General features: G+C 43.7%; 1 protein-coding gene across 1 annotated transcript; it reads left to right on the forward strand.

The window, feature by feature from the left end:
• The first annotated feature begins 462 nt into the window (after positions 1 to 462).
• slc39a9 (solute carrier family 39 member 9) lies at positions 463 to 11,444 on the forward strand. Its single transcript, XM_047346229.1, has 7 exons — positions 463 to 1,016; positions 1,164 to 1,272; positions 3,988 to 4,191; positions 4,340 to 4,408; positions 4,682 to 4,767; positions 8,037 to 8,171; positions 9,825 to 11,444. The coding sequence occupies exons 1-7, from the start codon at positions 921 to 923 to the stop codon at positions 10,056 to 10,058; spliced, it is 933 nt and encodes a 310-aa protein (XP_047202185.1). The 5' UTR covers positions 463 to 920; the 3' UTR covers positions 10,059 to 11,444.
• Positions 11,445 to 20,585: the final 9,141 nt, after the last annotated feature.

A 20,585-nucleotide genomic window follows, 5' to 3' on the forward strand; every position in this document is an offset into this window, starting at 1 on the left:
GCTGATAAATGGTCCTCATAACATTCAAACTCAGCTGATTTTATTAGGGTTGAAAACATTTGTAGCAAAAACATTTAATCTTTTTTATGATCAAGAAAGCTGTTTCTCAGCAAATATAACGCCTAATTTGTTGATTTCTGAATAAATACAAACTCGTGTGTCTAGTTTTGTTTTTGTAAAAATCATAGAAGCCTTTATCATTTCAAGTTAGAAAAAGTGATTAAATGATCTTTTAAAGCCCGAAATACGCCATGACATTTAAAACACGTAAAAGTCACCATTCAGTCAATTAATTAATGAGTTATTGATTAATTAAACTTAATAAATAAGTTAAGTAAAATGTTTTAAAACGTCCAAGCTGCTAATATATTTTTAAGTTACCATAAATTACATTTTTTTTTCTAAATCGTTTTGAATCTTTCTTTCCTTTAATAAGTGTGTCGCTGGTACGTGGCAACCCCAGAGGTTGAATTGTGACCCGGAAGCACTTGACAGGCACTAAAACAAGAGGATGTTCTGTTAGCACTTTAGTTTGCTGGTAGCCACCACGGAAAGTTGCAGTATTATTTTGTACCAGAGACCCCACCGGAAAATATACGGCATTTACTAACACAATGGAAGAATGACGTGGCAGCGTTTCTCATTTTCTGAAGACCGTGAGTCGTATAATTACTGAAGCTAGTTAGCATTAGCTAACGAGGCCAGAGGCTGCAGCGTTCCTCATAGTTATCGTGAATGTTTTGGAATCTAACCAGACCGGTATCAGGAGAGTCCGGTTAAATTATCAGCCCTTCTTGAGCGGTAGCTACATTCTGGGCATGGTGTCGAACTGTACAAGCTCCAGGTTCTATGTTAAAAGTTTTTGTTTGATGGTTTAGTGGTAGACTCGCAGTAGGCTAGCTGAAAAGGAAGGTGCAGCCATGGACGACTTTAGCTCGATCAGCCTGCTGTCTCTTGCGATGTTGGTGGGATGTTACGTGGCCGGGACAATACCTCTTGCTGTCAACTTCTCAGAGGTAAGTTTTGAACAAATCTAGAACACTGCAACAGCTCTTGAAAGCTTTCACTGAAGTATTGATCACTTCAGAAAGTCGTAGCATCAGATCGGCTGAATAAACAGTGCTTGTCTTGTGCTGATGGTTTGTTCGTGACTGTTTGTCCAGGAGAAACTGAAGCTGATCACTGTGCTTGGAGCAGGGCTGCTCTGTGGAACAGCACTTGCGGTTATCATTCCTGAGGGAGTACACGCACTTTATGAAGAGATCCTTGAAGGTAGAGTTTCTCGTTACGTCTTGAAAGAGCTTCTATACGTCATGTTTGGCTCTTACTACGTGTGTTTATGTAGTAACTGGCTTTGTCAGCTTTTAATTACCTTAAATTAGTTTTTGTTGCTTTACAAGAGCTTTATGCCAAAACAAATAACTTAATTGTCACGATCTTCCATCTAGGTAAATACTAAGGTGGGTTACAGCAAGACCTTAAATTATAAAGAGGCACTTAATCTCTTCCAACATATCAAAGCAGTTGTTTTTGGTATGCATGGTGCCTTGCGAAAATATTCAGACTCCTTTACATTTTGCACATTATGACATGTTAAAACCACAAACTAAAGTGGTTATTAGAACTTTATGTGATACACCAACACAAAGAGGTGCATAATTGTAAATTGGAAGGAAAATTATTACCTCAGTCAGAGCCAAAAGTCATTTAACAGATTTTCTTTCAGTTTTGTCCTGTATTTAGCTCCAACCGTCCTCCCATCATCTCTGATGAGCATCTTGATCCCTGCTGAATGAAAGCATCACTGCTTCATGACAGTGGGAATGTCATGTTCAGGGTGATGTGCAGTATTAGTTTCTCCCCACATGCAGAATTTCTCGTATTGGCCAAAAAGGTCAACTTCTGTCTTGTTTTTAACTACAGCATCTGCCTCCACATGTTTGCTTTGTCCCCTACATTGTTTGTGGCAGTCAGCAAGCAGGATTTATAAGAGCTCTCTTTCAGTGACGGCTGTCTTCTTCTTGCCACTCTTCCATAAAATCCAGATTTGTGCATTGCATAACTGTCAAACAATGCCACATGTTGAAGTTTGTGGTAGCAGCACGAATAAATGTATAGAAGTACTTATGTCAGGTAGTGCAGGCACATGGTAAAATGAACCAACAATTTGATTGTTTTTTTTATTTTTATCAAAGTTTCCGAGTCCCCCAAGGCAACATACCCAATAGTACTACAGAAACACATTTCCAGTTCTGTTTGTACTGTAAAGATGGGAACTTCCAAGGTCAGATTGTGTTTGTTGCCATATTAAGATTATTTTCTTAGAAATGACCCTGACATAAATTGTAAAAGGCACGATAAGAACCATTTGTCATTAAAATGTTAAGATAAAAAGTGTCACTGCTTGTGTCATGACCATGCTTTATGAAAGGAAATTAAAAAGTTTTCTCTCAGTAAGGAATTGAGGATGTTTGTCCACACACTATTACTCTTTCTCTGCCATAGAATCTCATCTGAGCACCAATCATTTCATACCAGACAGGCTTTTGTGCTGTAATATGCACAATGAAATCTTGTCTAGTCCAACTCCTTTAAGAATTATCAAATACCAAATTGTAATGATAGCTGTGTAGGGGTCACATCACCTGCTCTGTGATGTATGGCTTGATCCTGTGATCATAACCTCCACTTTTTAAAATTCTTCTCAGTTCTCATCTCTTACTGATTACAAAGCTTGAGTCCAAAAACATTCTTTTTCATTTTTTACGATCGTTTTAGATTACATAAACAAACATTGTAAGTGGCTTGCAGTGTATTCACACCCCTCGATTGATTTCCACATTTCGTCCCGTTGCAGCCACAAAATTATATGTATTTTAATAGGATTTTACGTCAAAGACCAACATAAAAGAGAGAAAATAAGGCATGATTAAAAAAAAATTTGAAGAATGTTGTGCATTTGTAGTACAGCTTTCCCTTTGCTCTAAAAGAAAATCTAGTGCAACCACATGCCTTCAGAAATCACCTAGTTAGTGAATGACATTAGGCACAGCTAACGTTTGAATGAAGGTGCTGTAATCACATAAGACAAAAAAATAATAAGCACACCATATCACCCTAAACACACCATCCCTTTAGTGAAACACGGCAATGGCAGCATCATGCTGTGTGGATGCTTTTCTTCACCATGGAAAATGAAGTCAGTCAGAGTTGATGGGAAGACTGATGAAACGGGAAAATTGGGATCTTAGAAGAAAATGCAGGCTGCAAACGATACGATGCTGGGGGGCGACGGTGCACCTTCCAGAGGGACTGTAACCCTAAAAGTACACCAATATCTACAGTGGAATAGGTTCATTTAAAACATATTCATGGCTTAGAATGGTACAGTCAAAGTCCAGACCTAAATCCAATCAAGATCTCTGGCAAGACTTGATAACTGATTTTCACGGGCTCTTTGCTTCCAATCACGTTTTGCTGTTTTCTAAGATGTAGACCCCAAAGACCTGAAAATGCAAGTTTATCAATAGGTGTGTAAAAGTATTGACTCTGTGGGCTGATTGTAAAACATGGCACACTTTTCAGATTTGTCTCTATGCAACCATTTTAAAGCACAAATCCTTCTATTTCATAATAATGTATTACTTGTTGATTTATCTCATAATATACTAATACATCACATTGAGGTTTCTACTTATAATGTAACAAAATCTAGACAAACAAATGTTCAGCAAGTGGTATGAATACTTTTGCAAGTCTTTGTATGAACTTCAGCCCGTGTAGGTTCAGATTGTGGAAATCTTTTTCAAACAGTAAAGTTCAGCTGGTCGTGGAGTACAAAATGTTGACATTTCCCTTTATTTTTCCATCTATATGTTCAACTCTTATTTGTAATACTGATGTAATTTGTGGTGCTTTTTCTGCAGATGAGTATTTCCATTTACCTCACATTTACCTGTCCATGTTTCCTTTGAATTGTCTCTCTAGGTGTGCACCACAGCCACACTCAGGCTGGGGCTGTGCAAGCATCTGAGGCCAAGGGTGAAGCAGAAGCAGCTCTGGACACCACAGGGAAACACGAGCACAGTCACGAGCAGCTCCACGCCTGCATCGGTATCTCTTTGGTGCTAGGCTTTGTCTTCATGCTGCTGGTGGACCAAATAGGCAGCGCTCATGTTCACAATGCTGAAGGTCAGAATACTAAAGGATGAGCAACAGATAGGCTTAATTGGGGAAATTAGAGCATTTAGACCCTGAAACCTCTAGAAATGAAAAAAAAAAAAATATATATATATATATATATATATTTATTTATTTACTTTGTTTATGCCCATCTTAGATCCAGAGTCGGCAAGAGTCACTAACTCAAAAATCACCACTACTCTGGGTCTTGTAGTCCATGCTGCAGGTAAGTCCATTTTATTCTTCTTAAACTCTTACAGGCATTGATTCATCTTCTAACAAAAATCACAAATGGAGATGTTCCCTAACTTAACTCATATATACAGAGATGTCTCTGTATATATGATTATTGCAACTTCCTCTACTTCTACGAGTAATCTACTAGCTTTAATGGAGTGGATCAAAACACAAAGTTATTTAGAATTTTGTCTGATGAAGTGTTTGTTTTAAGGGTTTTAAAATACTAAATTGCCTCGTCTACTGTTACCCTTGTTTCCAGCTGATGGAGTCGCATTAGGAGCTGCTGCCTCAACATCTCAGACCAGCGTTCAGCTCATTGTCTTTGTAGCTATTATGCTGCATAAGGTAAAACAAATATATTTTCTACTATGTAGTTCCCTAATAAATGTTATGGGTTTTGCTATATAGTTATTTTGCTACTATCCTTTATTCCTTTTTTTAAATTTTGGGTATTTAAATCTTATTCGTACTCGTATTCGTCGTCTTCCGCTTATCCGGGACCGGGTCGCGGGGGCAGCAGACTCAGCAGAGACGCCCCGACGTCCCTCTCCCCAGACACCTCCTCCAGCTCCTCCAGGGGGAGCCCAAGGCGTCCCCAGGCCAGCCGAGAGACAAAGTCCCTCCAGCGTGTCCTGGGCCGTCCCCTGGGCCTCCTCCCGGTGGGACGTGCCTGGAACACCTCCCGAGGAAGGCGTCCAGGAGGCATCCGGTATAGATGCCCGAGCCACCTCAACTGGCTTCTCTCGATGTGGAGGAGCAGCGGCTCTACTCTGAGCCCCTCCCGAATGGCCGAGCTCCTCACCCTATCTCTAAGGGAGTGCCCGGCCACCCTACGGAGGAAGCTCATTTCAGCCGCTTGTATCCGGGATCTCGTTCTTTCGGTCATGACTCAAAGTTCATGGCCATAGGTGAGGGTAGGAACGTAGACCGACCGGTAAATCGAGAGCTTCGCTTTTTGGCTCAGCTCTCTCTTCACCACAACGGACCGGCACAGCGCCACCATTACTGTGGCAGCCGCACCGATCCGTCTGTCGATCTCCCGCTCCATTCTTCCCTCACTCGTGAACAAGACCCCGAGATACTTAAACTCCTCCACTTGAGGCAGGAACTCCCCTCCAACCTGAAGAGGACAAGCCACCCTTTTCCGGTCGAGTACCATGGCCTCGGACTTGGAGGAGCTTATTTTCATCCCAGCCGCTTCACACTCGGCTGCGAACCGCCACAGCGCATGCTGTAGGTCTTGGCTAGAGGGGGCAAGCAGGACCACGTCATCTGAAAAAAGAAGAGACGAAATTCACTGGTCCCCAAACCAGACCCCCTCCGGCGCTTGGCTGCGTCTAGAAATCCTGTCCATAAAAGTTATGAACAGGACCGGTGACAAAGGGCAGCCCTGCCGGAGTCCAACATGCACCGGGAACAGGTCCGACTTAGTGCCGGCAATGCGGACCAAACTCCTGCTCCGCTCGTACAGGGACCGGATGGCCCCTAATAAAGGGCCCCCGATTACATACTCCTGGAGCACCCCCCACAGGGCATCACGAGGGACACAGTCGAATGCTTTCTCCAGGTCCACAAAACACATGTGAACCGGTTGGGCAAACTCCCATGAACCCTTGAGTACCCTTTAGAGGGTATAGAGCTGGTCCAGTGTTCCACGGCTAGGACGAAAACCACACTGTTCCTCCTGAAGCCGAGGTTCGACTATCGGACGGACTCTCCTCTCCAATACCCTGGCGTAGGCCTTACCAGGGAGGCTGAGGAGTGTGATCCCCCTGTAGTTGGAACACACCCTCCGGTCCCCCTTCTTATGAAGGGGGACCACCACCCCAGTCTGCCAGTCCAGAGGCACTGTCCCCGACCGCCACGCAATGTTGAAGAGGCGTGTCAACCATGACAGCCCTACAACATCCAAAGACTTGAGGAACTCAGGGCGGATCTCATCCACCCACCGAAGCCTTGCCACCGCGGAGCTTTTTAACCACCTCGGTGACTTCAGCCTGGGTGATGAAAGATTCCAACCCCGAGTCCCCAGCCTCTGTTTCCACCAGGGAATGCGTGATGGCAGGATTGAGGAGATCCTCGAAGTACTCCTTCCACCGCCCGATAATGTCCTCAGTCGAGGTCAGCAGTCTCCCGCCCCCACTGTAAACAGTGTTGGCGAAGCACTGCTTCTCCCTCCTGAGGCGCCGACGGTTTGCCAGAATCGCTTCGAGGCCAACCGGTAATCCTTCTCCATGGCCTCACCGAACTCCTCCCAGGCCTGAGTTTTTGCCTCTGCCACAGCCCGGGCCGCAGCACGCTTGGCCTCACGGTATCCGTCAGCCGCCTCAGGAGTCCCACAAGCCAACCACAGCCGATAGGACTCCTTCTTCAGCTTGACAGCGTCCCTTACTGCCGGTGTCCACCACCGGGTTCTGGGATTGCCGCCACGACAGGCACCGCAGACCTTACGGCCGCAGCTACGGGCAGCAGCATTGACAATAGATGCGGAGAACATGGTCCACTCGGACTCTATGTCTCCAACATCCCTCGGAATCTGGTCAAAGCTTTCCCGGAGGGGGGAGTTGAATACATCCCTGGACAAGGGGTCCGCCAGGCGTTCCCAGCAGACCTTCACTATGCACTTGGGCCTGCCAAGTCTGTCCGGCTTTCTCCTCCTCCAGCGGATCCAACTCACCACCAGGTGATGATCAGTGGACAGATCAGCCCCTCTCTTCACTCGAGTGTCCAAAACATGCGGCCGAAGGTCTGATGGTACGACAACAAAGTCAATCATTGACCTCCTGCCTAGGGTGTCCTGGTGCTTAGTCCAATGATGGACACCCTTATGTTTGAACATGGTGTTCATTATGGACAATCCGTGACTAGCACAGAAGTCCAATAACAAAACACCACTCGGATTCAGATCGGGAGGCCATTCCTCCCGATCACGCTTCTCCAGGTGTCACGCTTTTCCAGGTGTCAGCACCCCTGACAGGGACGCCAAGAAGGCCGGGTACTCTGCACTACCACCCGGCCCGTAGGCCGAAACGACAGTCAGAGACCTGTCCCCAACCCGAAGGCGCAGGGATACGACCCTCTCATCCACTGGGGTAAACCCCAACACGAGACGGCTGAGCTGGGGGGCAACAAGCAAACACACACCAGCCCGCCGCCTCTCCCCGTGGGCCACTCCAGAGTAGAAGAGAGTCCAGCCCCTCTCAAGGAGATGGGTTCCAGAGCCCACGCTGTGCGTGGAGGCGAGCCCGACTATTTCTAGTCGATATCTCTCGACCTCCCGCACAAGCTCAGGCTCCTTCCCCCCAGCGAGGTGACATTCCACGTCCCTAGAGCCAGCCTAAGCATCCGGGGATCGGGCCGCTGAGGTCTCCACCTTCGTCCGCAACCTTCTTCCGCCACCTTCGTCCGCCACCCAATCCTCTTTTCACCGGTCCCTCACGGTTCCCCCTGCAGGTGGTGGGCCCACTGGGGAGCCCACCACCTGCAGGGGTGTTCAACTGAATTTTAGCAAACTGTGCAGTACAATGTGCTTAGGAATAAATGAATAAAGAAATCCACTCAGATCAACTCTCTGTTGTGCAGTAAACTGTGTTCTTCTGCCCTGTAATTTGCAGGCTCCAGCAGCTTTCGGCTTGGTGTCGTTCCTGATGCATGCTGGTCTTGAGAGGAACCGCATTCGCAAGCACCTGTTAGTGTTTGCCTTGGCAGCTCCCGTTCTCGCCATGATCACGTTTTTAGGCCTCAGTCAGGTAAACTTGTGTTTATAGCAGGATCATTGTTTGGGTCTAATCATTATTTAGGCGGTAATAGAAATGTTTTCTGTCTTTTGACACCTGGTTACGAAGGAAGTGATGGAAAAAAAAAGTAAAAAAGTATTCATACCTCCTTCAACCTTGCCGCTGTTAAAATCATATATGAAGGTTATTTTATTGGATTTCTTTTGTAATAGACCAACACAAAACAGTGCGAAGTTGTGAATTTGAACACAAAATATTCACTCTATTCATTTTTTAATAGATAAAAATCTAAAAGGGTGACCTTTTTTTTTATTCGGCCATCTTTACTCTGATCTCCTTAAATAAAATCCAGTGCAACAAACTGCCTGAGGTGTCACATAATGTGTCAGTAGAATCCATTGTATGTAATTTAAAGTCAGTATAAATCCAGTTGTTCAGTGGAAGCCCTCTGAGGATTGTTAGAGAAAACATTAGTAAACAAACATCATCAATTCCTCCTTCCCTTCCGTCTTCCTCATGTCCTACCTCCAGCCCTTCCGTGTGTCCTTAATTCCTTCTTTTCTGTCATTCCTTGTTTTGTACTTCCCTTACATAACATGACATGAACTTCTTCCTGGTTCCATATTTAAAGCCTCCCCACTGTATAGCTGTCTGCCATAAATTCATAAGGATCCTTGTATTTTATGTTTTTAAATCAACATAAAGAATTGGAATTTATACATGAAAATGTGTAGAAACCCTGAACTCTAAGGGACTTGCAGATATACGAATCTCTGAAGGGAGAATCTGTTAACAGTACAACTTGTAGTTGTGCACCCCACAACCCTGGTCGTCATGGACAGAAGAATGCAATATGAAGTTCAGTTCAGTTTGCCTTAAACCATGTAGGGGACACAGCTAACAAGTGAAGGAAGGTGTTGGTCAGATGGCCAAGACTGAATCTTTCTACAAAGAGAAAAAATTCAGTTTGTTGCAGGAACCTTACACTTCATATCACCCTGAATGCACCATCCCCAGCAGGATGTGGCAGCATCATGCTGTAGGGATCCTTTTCAGAAAGTGGATTTAACTACAAAGCAGGTCTGGAAAAAATTTAGAGCGGGTCAGGGGGTTCACCTTTCAGCAGGGCGGCCATAAACATACAGCCAGAGCTATGGAACGCTAGGCATTGGTTTAGATCAAACATATTCATTTGTTAGAATGGCCCAGTCAAAGTCCAGACCTAAATCCTATTGGAAATATGTGGTAACACTGTGTGTTGGTCGTCACAGAAATCCTAATAAAATAAGTTAGTGTGGTTGTGACATGAGAGAGTCAAGAAAACTTGAGGGGTATCAATACTTTTGCAAAGCACTGTATGAGGAACAGGTAATCTTTGTGTTGAGGCATCAATTTAATTTTCTTACTTCAGTAAATGCTGTAGACACTGCAGTAAAGATGTGTGTAGATTAGCTAAAACTAAAACAGTTTTTTTTCTTCTTAAAAACATTTGATTCATTAAACAGAAAATAAGGGCAGCTCACAGTCACTATTGTATTATATTTTGTAAATAGCTGAAATGGGACGCTGTCCTCAAACAGATGAAATGGGATTTTCCGTCAGCATTATTTCCCTGCAGGACGTTTTTGTTTCACACGGTTATCCTGTTGTTTTCCCTCTTCTCAGAGCAGCAAAGAAGCTTTGTCAGACATCAACGCCACCGGGGTCGCCATGCTCTTTTCCGCTGGCACCTTCCTCTATGTGGCCACCGTGCACGTCCTCCCTGAGGTGGGAGGCGGTGGCCACAGCCACGCTCCCACAGGAGGGAACGGAGGGAAGGGACTGAGCAAAGTGGAAGTGGGAGCACTGGTTCTAGGCTGCCTCATTCCTCTGGTGCTTTCCATCGGTCACCACCATTAGACCCACAGGGGGAGAACCTCTGACACGTGTACAGGACGCTGAATTCGAGACTTTAGACAATGCAGATTTAAATGTCTTATTGATTATCGTCTGCTGCTGGACACCATGGACAACAGGCCCATCACAAGACTTGATTGAACCAGAATGAGTGGTGTTGAGGGAATCAGAGCTGAGATAACCAAGGCACAAGGTGATGTTTTATCTGTTGACTCTGACGCAACACTACTACTGTATGTACGCTTTTACTCCACCAGAAATCTTATTTTGGGAAAGCAGATCTTTTTTTAGCTCGTTGTATTTAGATCCAAGCAGAGTTTAAGTGTTGCATTATCATGCTTGTTTAAATTCCCTGAACCCACTCTGATTTTAATCATCTTTAATGGGATGGCTGGTGCACCGTGAGATTTGGAGTTGATTGAGCTTGTGATATATATTTTTTTTTTTGGCTTGTGAAAATCACTTTTTATATAACTGTACAGAGTGTAAATTTCTTAGACTGATTTTCAAGTGCCATAATAAGAAGTGTGAGACCAGTAGCGGAAGAGGACCACGGTGCCATGAGAACCTTACAGTTTGAACCTGACATCCCAGTCATCTTATTCTCCCTGAAAACCCTATTGAACCAGATTAACCAGCTGTGGGTTTCATGTGTCAGTTTGTCAGTCAAGTGTTGGTTACCTAAACCTTTAGAGAGGTAACTTGGTTCTTGGCTCGTTGACGCCTGGATTAGTTCACTTTTGGTGCATGGCATCCTGTAACATCACATGCAAACACCCTCTTTGCAGTCCTCTTCTTCACCCTACATGCAGATGCCTACCTTTTAGTTATGTCACTTTTTTATGGTTTACTTTCTAGCTCCAATGATTTCTTTTTCTTGCAAACTTTACTGTAAATGAAAGCATTCTGTACATATTTGTCTTAAGTGATTGTAGAGTTCAGGTGGAGGGCACATCTGGTGTTTCTGAATAAATGACAGACCTGTCTTGTAGAAAAGAATTGACTGCATAGGGGCCATCAGCTCAGGAGAACAGTATATCTTAACATGTTGGACAATTCTCTCATCAATCAGAAAGAGCAATAATGAAGAAAAAATAGATGATGAAATTGGGGCTGACTTGCTTTGTTTCCCTGCAGCGATGCCTGTAAAGTGTGTGTACAGTGTTGCACTTGTAATGTGATTCCTAAATGCAGATTTGTGAGCCCTGCCTCTGTTCCGGTCCTAATAAAACTGAAATCCGTTAAAAATCTAAGCAGGTTGAACATTTGTCTATATGTTATCACCTGTACCTGCTCACAGCAGTGGGTCAGCTGTAGGTTCCTACGCTGTACATAGTGACCTTCCTTAAAAAAAAAAAAAAAAAACTTATAAATACTTCCTGATTTGAATTTCTTGTCCTTCGTTTTTTTTTGGTTTTTTTTTGCACTTGTATGAATTCTGTGGTACCTCTGACACAATGCTGCAGATTACAGTTTAGACCAAAATTATTCCTGCCCTTGGCAGTTTTAGAGTTAAAATTCCTTTCATTCCACCAAGAAGTTTGTTTCTGATCAAAAATTTGATAGAAATTTCTCAAAAGTAAAAACAAAAACTGAAAAGATGATTTAGTTTGAAAATATTTACATTTTATAAAAAAATGGGATGTTGACAATATAAACCCATCTGAGTAATTCATTGAAAATCTTTATGCACATTACAGCAATCAAGCCCTTTGCAGGTTTCCACTGGTATTTTGCTGAGGTTTGGTGATGAGCTCCAACTCTTTCAGGTTGGAAGGCCTTTTTGCCATCACCCTAATGTTTAGCTGCCTCCACTAATTTTATATCAAATTCATGTTGGTACCCTGGCTTGGCTGCTCTAAAACGTTAATATTCTAATTAGAATAAACATGTTAGCAAAATTAAACCTTCCAGATGTGTGAATAATTTGGGGCTTATCTCGATCTATTGTGATCAAATCTTTTTATCAACCTTTGTGCATAATCTGCTAATGTGGCATTTTATCATTCCCAACAGTATTGCATCAGAATCCATGCATTGTTATTTTGTTTTGTCTGGCTGTATGGACATTTAAATCACTAAACAAATTTAAAACCAAACTGTTTGCAGACTGCAAATGCAGGCAGTGACGGTTGCTGCAGAAGGTAAGGTAAGGTAAGTTTATTTATATAGCGAAATGGTGCTTTGGGCGAGATCTAGAGCTGCCCCTGACACCACCAGACTGACACCTGCTCCCCCATTCCGGAAAAAAAAAAAGTAGCTATCAGAAAAATTTGGAAATAATTTAGGAATCTAATACATTTTGACGTTTTTGAGAAAAATAAGCTCTTTTATCCATCAATTATAAACTGTTTTAAACGTTACTTAATCAGTTTACCTCAATCCAGGTTTCTCTAGTCTATCCAGAACCTCATACAAAGCACTGATAAGGGTCTGTAGTTTAGCACAGTTTCATAAGCTATGAGGCACATACCAACTTCAAAGCCATCCATCACTGTGTCAACATTTTCTACTGTGATTGCATCTTTAACACCATGGCAGGTGTTAAAGACTAGAAATTGAAAAGAATGATAGAAAATCAGTCCAGGGTGCAAATCACATAAGTGTTTTGTAATATTTAAAAAAAATATTTTTCCTAGCGGCATCCCATAGGCCATGCTGCCCTGGGCAGACAGTCAAAATGCCCTCATTAAAGGAAGCATACAGGTCCTTCTCAAAATATTAGCATATTGTGATAAAGTTCATTATTTTCCATAATGTCATGATGAAAATTTAACATTCATATATTTTAGATTCATTGCACACTAACTGAAATATTTCAGGTCTTTTATTGTCTTAATATGGATGATTGTGGCATACAGCTCATGAAAACCCAAAATTCCTATCTCACAAAATTAGCATATTTCATCCGACCAATAAAAGAAAAGTGTTTTTAATACAAAAAACGTCAACCTTCAAATAATCATGTACAGTTATGCACTCAATACTTGGTCGGGAATCCTTTTGCAGAAATGACTGCTTCAATGCGGCGTGGCATGGAGGCAATCAGCCTGTGGCACTGCTGAGGTCTTATGGAGGCCCAGGATGCTTCGATAGCGGCCTTTAGCTCATCCAGAGTGTTGGGTCTTGAGTCTCTCAACGTTCTCTTCACAATATCCCACAGATTCTCTATGGGGTTCAGGTCAGGAGAGTTGGCAGGCCAATTGAGCACAGTGATACCATGGTCAGTAAACCATTTACCAGTGGTTTTGGCACTGTGAGCAGGTGCCAGGTTGTGCTGAAAAATGAAATCTTCATCTCCATAAAGCTTTTCAGCAGATGGAAGCATGAAGTGCTCCAAAATCTCCTGATAGCTAGCTGCATTGACCCTGCCCTTGATAAAACACAGTGGACCAACACCAGCAGCTGACACGGCACCCCAGACCATCACTGACTGTGGGTACTTGACACTGGACTTCTGGCATTTTGGCATTTCCTTCTCCCCAGTCTTCCTCCAGACTCTGGCACCTTGATTTCCGAATGACATGCAGAATTTGCTTTAATCTGAAAAACGTACTTTGGACCACTGAGCAACAGTCCAGTGCTGCTTCTCTGTAGCCCAGGTCAGGCGCTTCTGCCGCTGTTTCTGGTTCAAAAGTGGCTTGACCTGGGGAATGCGGCACCTGTGCACGGTGGCTCTGGATGTTTCTACTCCAGACTCAGTCCACTGCTTCTGCAGGTCCCCCAAGGTCTGGAATTGGCCCTTCTCCACAATCTTCCTCAGGGTCCGGTCACCTCTTCTCGTTGTGCAGCGTTTTCTGCCACACTTTTTCCTTCCCACAGACGTCCCACTGAGGTGCCTTGATACAGCACTCTGGGAACAGCCTATTCGTTCAGAAATGTCTTTCTGTGTCTTACCCTCTTGCTTGAGGGTGTCAATAGTGGCCTTCTGGACAGCAGTCAGGTCGGCAGTCTTACCCATGATTGGGGTTTTGAGTGATGAACCAGGCTGGGAGTTTTAAAGGCCTCAGGAATCTTTTGCAGGTGTTTAGAGTTAACTCGTTGACTCAGATGATTAGGTTCATAGCTCGTTTAGAGACCCTTTTAATGATATGCTAATTTTGTGAGATAGGAATTTTGGGTTTTCATGAGCTGTATGCCAAAATTATCCGTATTAAGACAATAAAAGACCTGAAATATTTCAGTTAGTGTGCAATGAATCTAAAATATATGAATGTTAAATTTTCATCATGACATTATGGAAAATAATGAACTTTATCACAATATGCTAATATTTTGAGAAGGACCTGTATATAGAGCTAATTGTTATGTTGAATTCTTTAAATATTTCTACATGAGCATGAAGCGATACCTGGACCCTATAGAGGTTGCACAGGCAGTCCAACTCAATCAGGACAGTACATCAATACGTGTCATTGTGTCTCCCAATACAGCGCCGTAGGAGAGGCATGGAGGAAATTCCAGGAGACAGGCCGTTAGAGGTCCTTAATCCATCAGCAGGACCAGTATCTGCTCCTTGGTGCAAAGAGGAACAGGATGAGTACTACCAGATCGTTACAAAGTGACCTCCAGCGGGCCACTGGGTTAAGGTCTCTGACCAAACCATTAGAAACAGACATCATGAGGGTGGCTTGAGGTCCCAACGTCCTCTAGCGGTCCATGTGCTCACTGCCCGGTACCATGGAACTCTGCTGGCATTTGCCAGAGACCACCGGATGGTGGTATGGTGCCATGTTCTTTTCACAGATGAGAGCAGGATCATAAACTCATGTTGGGCTGCGGTGAACGTTATGTTGCCTGCAACATTGTTCAGTATGGTCAGTTTGGTGGTGGGTCAGTGTTGGTCTGGGGAGGCATATCCCTGAAGGGACACACAGAACTGTACAGGATAAATGATGACACCCCTTTCCGGGGTTCTGTCTCCTGAAGAGTTTGTTGACGCCCTCTTCTGGATGGAAAGAGCCGTCCTCGGCGTGGGTAGGGGCTGGGGGGGGGAACCTCCGGGGGGGGGGTTGGAGGTGCCAAGGCCCCTCTTGAGGTTGGAGAGATGGGGGTGGTGGATTGTGGCTGCAGCTGTTGGGGGGCGTCGTGGGAGATGGTTGCAGGACTCTGGGACATCATGTTTAGGTCCATCTGGTGGCACCAGGTTGCACCTCAGACTATCCAGAAGCTCAGTGATGTCCTGGTCAAGATATAGGAGGAGATACCCCAGGACACCATCCATCGTCTCATAAGCAGAATACTTCGACGTTGTCAGGCATGCATACAAGCACGTAGGGCCCATACAAACTAGTGAGGACCATTTTGAGTTGCTGCAATGACATTAAAAAAAATTGTACTAGCCTGCTGCATCAGTTTTTTTGTTTAAATTTATGTGACTTTGGATTAAGCCATCTGTGGGTTGATCATTTTCATCAAATTATGTGGCATCCTTTTGTTCCTAATTAGCCATTCCATATCAATATGGTTATCCAGCATGATCTTCTTTCAATTGAGATCTAATGTGTTTCAAAGTGTTCCTTTATTTTTTTTCAGCAGTGTACCTTGAAGAATTTAACTTCTTGCTGCACATCAAAGAGAATGATAAACTGCATAATAGCATTTTTGCTAAAATTAGGGAGAGATCAATTTCCTAGAGTCAAAATATTAGTTTTATGGATGATTCTCATAACTGAATTTAATACATTTAAAGCTCCGGTGAACATGTGTTGTCTTGCACTATACTCAAACATCTATATGTAAACAGGCAAAATTTGAGCGTTTAATTATATTTATGTGGGCTACATTGATAACTGGCGAACATTTTGGGGAAAACCTGGTCTGATCCGGAGAGACGTCATCCATCCCCCTTTGGATGGAGCAACTCTTCTTTCTAGGAATCTGGACGAATTTATTAGTTCACCAAAACTCTAACAACCCAGGGTTCAGACCAGGAAGCAGGGCCATAGTTTAACACTCCTCTCTGCAGCTTCTGTACTGTTACCCCCCTATTACCCCATAAAGACTCGCCCACAGCCAAAATTAAATATATAAAAAAATTATCTGAAAGGAGGAAATCATGAAAATATCATAGACATAAATAAAACTCAGGCTGAAAAGAAAAATAAAACAATAAAATTTGGCTTATTGAAGAGATGTTCCCTCTCTTCAAAGACTTTGTTAGTTAATGACTTGATTTGTGACAATCAGACTGATTTATTTTGTCTCACAGAAACCTGGCTGCAGCAAGATGTTACTATAAATGAGTCAACTCTTACTAATCATTTAAATTTTCACATACCTCAAAATACCCTCTTTGAACTGCCACCTTAATGTGGAGGAGGGGTTTGAGTGCCTGAATGATCCTAGAGGCTATGTCTAAATGCCCCTGGTAGGGTCTCCCATGGCAAACAGGCTCTAGGTGACGGGTCAGACAAAGAGCGGTTCAAGACACCCTCATGAGGACTATACGATCGAGGCACGTGACGTTGCCCGGTATGGCATAGCTAGGGTCCCACCCTGGAGCCAGGCCTGGGGTCGAGACCCATCAGAGAGCACCTGGTGGCTGGGTTGCTCCTCGCGGGGCCAGGCCAAGCCTGAAGGAAGGACGCGAGGCCATCCCCCAGTGGGCCAACCACCTGCAGGGGGAACCGTGAGGGACCGGTGTAAAGAGGATTGGGTGGCGGACAAAGGTGGAGACCTTGGTGGCCCGATCACTGGATGCTTAGGCTGGCTCCAGGGATGAGGAATGTCACCTCACTGGGGGGGAAGGAGCCTGAACTTGTGCGGGAGGTCGAAACTAGAAATAGTCGGGCTCGCCTCCATGCACAGCGTGGGCTCTGGAACCCATCTCCTTGAGAGGGGCTGGACTCTCTTCTACTCTGGAGTGGCCCATGGGGAGAGGCGGCGGGCTGGGATGGGTTTGCTTGTCGCCCCCCAGCTCAGCTGTCTCGTGTTGGGGTTTACCCCAATGGATGAGAGGGTCGCATCCCTGCGCCGTCAGGTGGGGGAGAGGTCTCTGACTATTATTTCAGCCTACGGGCTGAGTGGTAGTGCGGAGTACCCGGCCTTCTTGGCATCCCTGTCAGGGGTGCTGGATAGTGTCCCTCCCGGGGACTCCATTATTCTGCTGGGGGACTTCAACGCGTGGGAAATGACAGTGACACCTGGAGAAGCGTGATTGGGAGGAATGGCCACCCTGATCTGAATCCGAGTGGTGTTTCGTTATTGGAGTTCTTTGCTAGTCATGGATTGTCCATAATGAACACCATGTTCAAGCATAAGGGTGTCCATCAGTGCACTTCGTACCAGGACACCCTAGGCAGGAAGTCGATGATTGACTTTGTTGTCGTACTGTCAGACCTTCGGCCGCCTGTTTTGGACACTCGTGTGATGAGAGGGGCTGAGCGGTCCACTGATCACCACCTGGTGGTGACTTGGATCTGCTGGAAGAGGAGAAAGCTGGACAGACTTGGCAGGCCCAAGCGCATTGTAAGGGTCTGCTGAGAGCGTCTGGCAGAGCCCTCAGCCAGGGATGTATTCAACTCCCACCTCTGGGAGAGCTTTGACCAGATTCCGGGGGATGGAGAGGGACGTCTGGGCGTCTCTGCTGAGTCTGCTGAGTCTGCTGACACCACGACCCGGTCCCGGAAAAAAGCGGAAGACTACGAGTATGCGATACCTCAAAATACTGGGCGTGGAGGAGGAGTAGCAACCATCTTTCAATGCGATTTATTGATTAGTTCCAGACCAATTAATAGCTACAACTCTTTTGAATATTTGATTCTTAGTTTTCCTCATCCAAATCGCAAAACCACTTCTGTTTGTTGGTTTGTACTGTCCACCAGGTCCTTATTCTCAATTTTTAGATCAGTTTTCAGACTTTTTATGTGATTTAGGGTTAAATACAGATGGGGTCATTATAGTGAGTGATGTTAACATTCATGTTGACACTGAAAGTGCCTTAAAATAGCCTTTAATGCTTTCTTGGACTTAAGTGGCTTTGTTCAAAACATTAGCAAACCTACCCACCTTTGTCTCCATTCTCTGGACCTTGTGCTGACATATGGCATTGAGTGTAAAGAAATACTATTTCCTCATAACCCTGTCCTGTCTGACCATTTTTTAATAACCTTTGAGTTTAACTTAATTGAGTAGAAAATGTTTATTATAGTAGATCCTTATCAGACAATGACAACCTTTAAAGAATCTGTTCCATTCTTTATTTCCCTATTATCACAGAAAAACCCAGATGAGGGCAATAATTTTGTTTCTTCCCCTTTACAAATGGATTCTCTTGTTCATAGTGTTACTTCCTTACTGCCTGGTGCATTAGACAATGCACCAGGCAATACTAGTCAATCACAATATTCTCTTAGAAAGGCTGCAACATGCCGTAGGGATCAGAGGAACAGCACTAGGCTGATTTAAATCCTATTTGTCTGACAGATTCCAGTTTGTTCATGTAAATGATAAATCATCTTTAAACTCCAGGGTTAACTGTGGAGTACCACAGGGTTCAGTGCTTGGGCCAATTCTCTGTACTATATATATGCTTCCAATAGGTAAAATTATCAGTCAGCATGGGGTACATTTCCACTGTTATGCTGATGATACTCAGCTTTACTTATCCATAAATCCTGATGAGCCCAACCAGTTGGATAGAATACAGGCATGTCTTGAAGACATAAAAACTTGGATGACTTTAACAGAGAAGACAGAAGTTGTCATCTTTGGACCGGAGTCTTTGAAAAAGAAACGGCTTAGACAATCAATGAATAAAGTAAAAAAACTTGTTACTCTTGACCAGGAGATGTCACTTAAATCCTACATTAAACAGTTTTCTAGGATTTCCTTCTTTCACCTCTGGAAAATTTGCGAAAATTAGAAATATCCTGTCCAGGAGTGACGCTCAAAAACTAGTCCATACATTTTTTACTTCAAGGCTGGACTATTGTAATTCCTTACTATCAGGATGTCCACAAAATGCAGTTAAAAGCCTTCAGCTGATTCAAAATGCTGCAGCAAGAGTTCTGATGAAAATAAAATAAGAGATCATATTTATTTCTCCTATTTTAGCTTCCCTTCATTGGCTCCCTGTTAAATCCAGAATAGAATTTAAAATTCTCCTCCTCACATATAAACCCCTTAATGATCTAGCTCCATCATACCTCAGAGATCTGATTGTTCCATATATTCCTAACAGAGCACTTCGTTCTCAGACTGCAAGTTTACTGGTGGTCCCTAGAGTCTCCAGAAGTAGAATGGGAGGCAGATCTTTTAGTTATCAGGCTCCTCTCCTGTGGAACCAGCTCCCAGTTTTAGTCCGTGAGGCAGACACTCTGTCTACTTTTAAGGCTAGGCTTAAAACTTTCATTTTTGACAAAGCTTATAGTTAGAGTGGCTTAGGTTATCCTGAGCTATCTCTGTAGTTATGCTGCTGTAGGCTTAGACTGCTGGAGGACATTTTTTCACTCCATCTGCTAAATTATCATACTACTCTCCAATTTTGCGTTATTTGATGTTATTTCAGCTTTTAACTCAATGCTCTCTCTGTTTTTTCTTTTTCTAGAAGCTACATCTGACCTGGCTCTGTGTTTAGCTGTAGCACCTTCTTGGAGGGAGACATTGGCCAAGCTGCTGCTGCCAACAACTTAATGCTCTCCTTCTACCAATGATACACTTGGCCCTGTATTTCAGTGTTTAACCCTGTCTCTCCTAGACGTTCCTTCCTATAGAAAGTACTCCTGGATCATTCTTCTCTCCTGCTCAATATTATTAAATGCCATGTAGTGTACCCATAGGTGGTCCAAGGCATAAGCAATCTAAGTTTAGGGGCAAAAGCCATCAGAGGCCTCCTATAAATCAATGCATGTGAAGTGAATTTTAAAAAAAAATCTGAAATATGTGGTTCAGTTCCCCTGAGACAGAAACAGTTTGCTGCAACTACAGCTGCAAATATTTGAGGATATGTCTCCAACAACTTGGCCGTTTTGATTGCAGATTAACTCAAGCTCAGTCAGTTTGGTTGGAGTGTGTATGTCAAAAAGCTTCCCCTAAGCATGAAGCTGCCACCACCATGTTTCACTGTTGAAATTGCGTGTTTAAGGTAATGGGCCTTTCTGACCATGGCACATTTTTTCACCTTCACAGAGTTACCATCAGCCTCTACCCCTGCTTTATACTTCTGCACAGCTTTATCTCTGACTTGCGTGCTGTGTGTCTTAATCCTCATCATGCTGTTCGTTTAATAGTTTTCTCAATCAATTCTCTGTGGCCTTCAGAGTGCAGTTGGATTTATTTACTAATTTGGATACTTCTGAAGGGCAAATTGGTTATACTGGATTTTATTTAGGGGTAACAGAGTACAGGCACCTGAATACAAATGCAAGTCACACTTTTCATATTTTTAGGTGTAAATACATTTTTGACAGTTATGTATAAAATCCCAGGAAAGTAAAGCTTGTGTTTTTAACAAAACTAAATGTGGAAATATCCAGTTTTCTAACTTTTAGACCAGGGCTGCCCAAGTCCAGTCTTTGAGGGCTACCA

The sequence above is a fragment of the Girardinichthys multiradiatus genome, chromosome 19, assembly GCF_021462225.1.
Source record: "Girardinichthys multiradiatus isolate DD_20200921_A chromosome 19, DD_fGirMul_XY1, whole genome shotgun sequence".
NCBI classification, from domain to species: domain Eukaryota; kingdom Metazoa; phylum Chordata; class Actinopteri; order Cyprinodontiformes; family Goodeidae; genus Girardinichthys; species Girardinichthys multiradiatus.

Bases quoted from the DNA above. Each gene is read 5' to 3' on its own strand.
- slc39a9 (XM_047346229.1), top strand. From the start codon at position 921: ATGGACGACTTTAGCTCGATCAGCCTGCTGTCTCTTGCGATGTTGGTG. The intron at 1,273-3,987 runs GTAGAGTTTCTC...TTGTCTCTCTAG, and splicing joins TTATGAAGAGATCCTTGAAG to GTGTGCACCACAGCCACACT. The intron at 4,768-8,036 runs GTAAAACAAATA...TGTAATTTGCAG, and splicing joins TAGCTATTATGCTGCATAAG to GCTCCAGCAGCTTTCGGCTT.